Source organism: Myotis brandtii, unplaced genomic scaffold (genome assembly GCF_000412655.1).
Source record: "Myotis brandtii unplaced genomic scaffold, ASM41265v1 scaffold178, whole genome shotgun sequence".
In the NCBI taxonomy this organism is placed as follows: domain Eukaryota; kingdom Metazoa; phylum Chordata; class Mammalia; order Chiroptera; family Vespertilionidae; genus Myotis; species Myotis brandtii.
In genome coordinates this window covers 185,234-190,357 of record NW_005356599.1, presented here as the reverse complement: position 1 = coordinate 190,357, position 5,124 = coordinate 185,234, and the positions used below count along the sequence as shown (strand labels likewise).

At 59.0% G+C, this 5,124-nt stretch overlaps 1 protein-coding gene across 8 annotated transcripts in view; it reads left to right on the top strand.

Moving 5' to 3' along the window:
• The window catches only part of DMPK (dystrophia myotonica-protein kinase), an 11,615-nt gene that overhangs the window by 5,275 nt on the left and 1,216 nt on the right, over positions 1 to 5,124 (top strand). The window contains exons 6-14 of one of the 8 annotated variants that reach the window (XM_014537384.1): positions 223 to 316; positions 572 to 778; positions 860 to 1,108; positions 1,713 to 1,798; positions 3,404 to 3,515; positions 4,205 to 4,362; positions 4,451 to 4,548; positions 4,712 to 4,758; positions 5,045 to 5,124. In XM_014537384.1, the coding sequence (XP_014392870.1) occupies positions 223 to 316; positions 572 to 778; positions 860 to 1,108; positions 1,713 to 1,798; positions 3,404 to 3,515; positions 4,205 to 4,362; positions 4,451 to 4,548; positions 4,712 to 4,758; positions 5,045 to 5,124 (1,131 nt within the window). Of the gene's footprint in view, positions 1 to 222; positions 317 to 571; positions 779 to 859; positions 1,124 to 1,712; positions 1,799 to 3,403; positions 3,516 to 4,204; positions 4,363 to 4,450; positions 4,549 to 4,711; positions 4,759 to 5,040 lie in introns of all 8 variants that reach the window. The other 7 variants (XM_005863419.2, XM_014537383.1, XM_005863418.2 and 4 more) reach the window with 7 other exon arrangements.

Below are 5,124 nucleotides of genomic sequence, written 5' to 3'. Positions count from 1 at the left end.
GGGGGGGGGGGGGGGGGGGCCTGGACAAATGTTGGAGCCCAGAGGGGGCAGCGCCTAGAGAGGGACCTGGAGACAGAGCCTGAGGGCAAGGCCTGGAGGCTTGGGAGCTGGAGAGTCTAGTGACGGTCTAGTCTAGTCCATAAGAGAACGGGGCCTGAGCCTGGTGAGAGGGTGGGAGGGAGGCTCACCTACCCCCTCCGCTTCCACTTTCCCGTTGGGCAGGGACATCAAACCCGACAACATCCTGCTCGACCGCTGCGGCCACATCCGCTTGGCCGACTTCGGTTCCTGCCTCAAGTTGCGGGCTGACGGAATGGTGAGCGGTGCGCCCGCCGGTGCCACCAATGAGGGCTGGGGTGGGGGGCGGATGCGCTGACGCGCGTTGGCAGAGCCAGGATAGAGGCGGCCTGGATTTGGGGGACGGAGGAGGAGGAGGAGGCTACTCGGGCTGGGCTGGCTCAGAGTTAGGACAGGCAGGGGGCGGGGCCATGTGCTGGGGCGTGGTTAGAAGGAGGCGGGGCCAGGGCTCAGAGGGGCGGGGCTGAGCCCAACTCCGATTCTGTTGACTCAGGTTCGGTCGCTGGTGGCTGTGGGCACCCCCGACTACTTGTCCCCCGAGATCTTGCAGGCCGTGGGCGGCGGGCCGGGGACGGGCAGCTACGGCCCCGAGTGTGACTGGTGGGCCCTGGGCGTGTTCGCCTATGAGATGTTCTACGGGCAGACGCCCTTCTACGCCGACTCCACGGCCGAGACCTACGGCAAGATCGTGCACTACAAGGTGAGCGGAGCCCCCGGAGCCCCGATCCCTCTGCGCCTGCGCCCAGGCTGACATCCCCGCCCTCCCGCCCCCTGGGAGCAGGAGCACCTTTCCCTACCGCTGGCGGATGCAGGAGTCCCCGAGGAGGCCCGCGACCTCATCCAGCGGCTGCTGTGTCCCCCGGAGACGCGGTTGGGCCGGAATGGAGCAGGCGATTTCCAGAAGCATCCTTTCTTCTTCGGCCTCGATTGGGATGGTCTCCGAGACAGCGTGCCTCCGTTTACTCCGGATTTTGAGGGTGCCACCGACACGTGCAACTTCGATGTGGTGGAAGACGGGCTCACTGCCATGGTGAGCGGGGGCGGGGTAGGTACCTGCGACCCCCGCTCCCCTCATCCCTTCTCCATTAAGTTCGGGCAACGATAGTGCCGGCCTCCTGGGGGCCTGACATCATTTCTTCCCGTGAACAACTGCTCTGTGCCTGTCCAGGGCTGGGAACCCAGCGGTGGCCGAGACTCGCAGTCCAATGGGGGACACAGACTTGTCCCCAGACGATGACACCCCAGAGCAATCAGGGCCGGGGTGAAGGAGGACAGGGGTAGGGCCTCCTGGAGAAGGGCACTATCGGAGCCGGGCCGGGAAGGATGAGGCGGAAGGCAGGAAAGCACCACAGAAAATCTCCCTCCCTGAGGCCGCCGCCCTCTCGAGTTACACAAGCTGCCTTGGCGCTTGGTCAGCCGGGTGCCCTGTGCTGGGCACTGCCCTGGTCCCGCTGCCACTTCCGTTTGGAGAAGTAGATACTGATACTGTGGCGAGCACCTTGAGGGAAACAGGACACCATGAATGACGGAGGGACACTTTATATAGGCCCTAAGTAAGGGTGGGTTTGGGGGGAAATTTAAGTTAAGACGTAAGGGGTGAGGGGCCAGCCTCCTGTCTGATTCTCTTGTATTAGGAGACGCTGTCAGACATGCGGGAAGGCATGCCGCTGGGGGTCCACCTGCCTTTTGTGGGCTACTCCTACTCCTGCATGGCCCTCAGGTAAGAGCTGCCCCTGTGGCTTGTGAGGAGGCTGGGGGTGCAGGAGGCTGCGCAGGTTACAGTATCCGGGCCCATCAGCGCCCAGTAGAATTGCAGGATCAGTCTTGGAACCTTACTGACTTGGGACCAAGGGCTCTTAGGAACCCAGAGCTGTAGGGCCTTAAATCTCAGACCACAGTACTTTGAAATGTTAAGATTCAATGGTAAAGCCTCAGAGCCACTTTTAGATTTCTAGTACAGAGTCATGGGACCTCAGAATCCTAGAAAGCAAAATGTTTAGAATTTTAAAACCAATCTTAGAACAACACAAATTCAACGAATCACTCACATAAAGCCTTTTTAAAACATTAATTCTAGCCCTTGCCGGGTGGCTCAGTTGGTTAGTGCTGCCCCGATATACCTAGGTTGTGGGTTCAATCCCTGGTCAGTGCTCATACAAGAATCAACCAATGACAGCATAAATAAGTGGAACAACAAATGGATGTTTCTCTCTCTATCTTTGCTCTAAAATCAATAAATAAATAAAAAATAAAACAGGAAGCCCACTAAGAATATATTGCTTGGCATTAGTAAATTATAATATGTGGATAAGAAAAAGGAAGCCCATCATCAGGGATGGCCCCTGGCTCATGGGTACACACACATTTTTTTTTTGAAAAATATATTTTATTGATTTTTTACAGAGAGGAAGGGAGAGAGATAGAGAGTTAGAAACATCGATCAGCTGCCTCCTGCACACCTCCCACTGGGGATGTGCCCGCAACCAAGGTACATGCCCTTGACCGGAATCGAACCTGGGACCTTTCAGTCCGCAGGCCGACGCTCTATCCACTGAGCCAAACCGGTTACAGCAGTACACACACATTTTTAACAACCCCGAGAACCTGCTGCATTCTACCCTGTTTTGTTACCCAACAATGTATTACCAACACCATTGGTTATGAATGAACTACAAGCTGATCCTGACCCGCTGTGTATACTCTCCTTATTGGGCAGGGCAGGACTCAGTTAGCCTGTCCTCGGCCCTCAGCCAGGCCGCATGAAGCACAGGCTGGTCCAGGTGCATGTGCCAATGGTTAGGTCCCTGAACACAGTTCCACGAGGGGCTGCTGGACTGGGAGGAACACCTGCTTTTACTGCCACTTAGTATGTGGGGAGCGTCTGTGTCCCGCCCAGTAGCTGGGCGTGGGGGCGTGTGCTGATGTCTAGAGTCACAGTCTTGGGATCCACACACAGTCCTAAGGCTCTGCCTTTGGAGGTGGGCAGTGTTCCACCCAGTGGGTCGCCTCACTGTCCTGAGGCCCTAAGGAGAGGGGTCTGCAAAGGGCACATGGAGAGGGAGGAGATGAGTGGGCCCTAGGACATGGGTGTTGTTCCCCGAGTTCCCACAGAAGGTGCAGAGGGCAGCTCCCAGGGGCCCGAGGCCATGCAAAGGGCAGCCTTTTTCCTTTCCAAGAGGAAGACCTGTCACACCAATTTAGCAACTTGTTCCCTTCACTCTGCCCCCCACCCCTCCTCAAACCACGGGTCTTTGGATCTAGCTGCCCCATGACCAGAGGTTAGGGAGTCCTGGCTCTCTCCCCCTTGCCCTCTCCCTCTCCCCAGGGACGATGAAGTCCAGGGCCCCATGCCCATGGAACTGGAGGCCGAGCCATTGCCTGAGCCACCTGTGCAAGTGCCCAGCCTGGAGCCCAGGGTGCCCCCACCGGAGGAAAAGGTGAGTTGTTGGAGGAAAGGCAAAGATTTCCAGGGTAGCGCGTGCCATGGAGCACTAAGCCCTCTGAGAGCTGACTCACAGAGACGGAAAATGTGTTACTTCCATCAGAGACGACCAGAGGGCATTGAGTGTGTGTGCGGGGAAGCCCTGCAGAAGGAGGGGGACCACCCATGGGAAGGAAAGTGCCCACTGGTTAGCAGAGAAGAGCTTCAGGGCAAAGGCCCTGAGGTGGGAACCAGCTGGTTTGTTCCTGACCCTGAAAGGAGGGTATTGAAGCTGAACTGTTCCAGCGGAAAGGGGGTGAAGAGTGAGGGGAGGGAGGCTGCAGAAGTCAAACCAAACCAAACCAAACCGGGCCTTCTGGTGCAGCAGGCCTTCTCCTGCCGGCCCTGAGGAGCTGGAGAAGTTCTGAGCAAGGCTGCAACGTGGTCAAGTTGAGTTAGTGTTTTAGGAACAACCCTTTGGTTCCTGTAAGGAGGTGGATGGAAGTGGAGCCCATGAAAGGCTGGAGACCAGGGTGGGAGGTGCGTTAGGGAAGGAGGGTGCCTGGATCATTGCAGGAACTGTGGGGATTCCAGAAAGATCTGGGAGTGTAGAAGGCAAGAGAGGATCCCAGGCCTGGAACCTATGCCCCAGTCTCGAGTGCCCCAGGAGCCACAGGCAGCCCTAAGCCCAGTCCCTATGTGCAGGCTGAAGTGGCAGTTCCAGTGGCAATCCCAGCGGATGTGGCAGAGGCCGAGGTGACCTTGCAGGAGCTCCAGGAGGCCCTGGAGGAAGAGATGCTTACGCGGGAGAGCCTGAGCAGGGAGCTGGAGGCCATCCGCACGGCCAACCAGAACTTCGCCAGGTCGGGGTCAGGGCACAGGGGCCTGTCGCTACCTTTAGCAGCCTCTCCCAGAGACCCCACAGGGCTCACGGTCCTTACCTCCCCTCAGTCAACTCCGCGAGGCTGATGCCAGGAACCGAGACCTAGAGGCGCACATCCAGCAGCTGCAAGAGCGGATGGAGGGGCTGCAGGCGCAGGGTGCGGCCGGTGAGTCCCTCATCCATCCCCTTTCCCCAGGGCACCAGGGGAGGAGGGCTCGCCAGCGTGTGTGGACACCTGGGGGAGGGAGAGTGGCCCAGGCTGAGGCACACCGCGCCACTGTCCTCCTCCGTCACTGCACGCACCCTACACCTCTCTCTTCTCCTTCCAGCTGTCACGGGGGTCCCCAGTCCCCGGGCCACGGATCCACCTTCCCATGTAAGACCCCTCTTTTTCCCCTGCGTCAAGCCTGCTGCCCCCTCTTGCAGACCCTGTCCCCGTCTTCCCGTCCAGATTTAGGGCTCACCTACTCCTTTGGGGTTCCAGGCAACAGAATCTTCCATTCAGCCCCATATCCACCAGATCTCCCACGGTTCAGGCCTCTCACCAAATCCCGTCCGGGAGCTCCCTCGATCCCCTCCCCGACCTCGGTTCCCTGTCTCTCGCCCCCCACCGAGGCGGCCGGGCTCCGATTGGGTCACCTGTCCCTTCTCTCTCCAGCTAGATGGCCCCCCGGCCGTGGCTCTGGGCCAGTGCCCGCTGGTGGGGCCAGGCCCCATGCACCGCCGCCACCTGCTGCTCCCT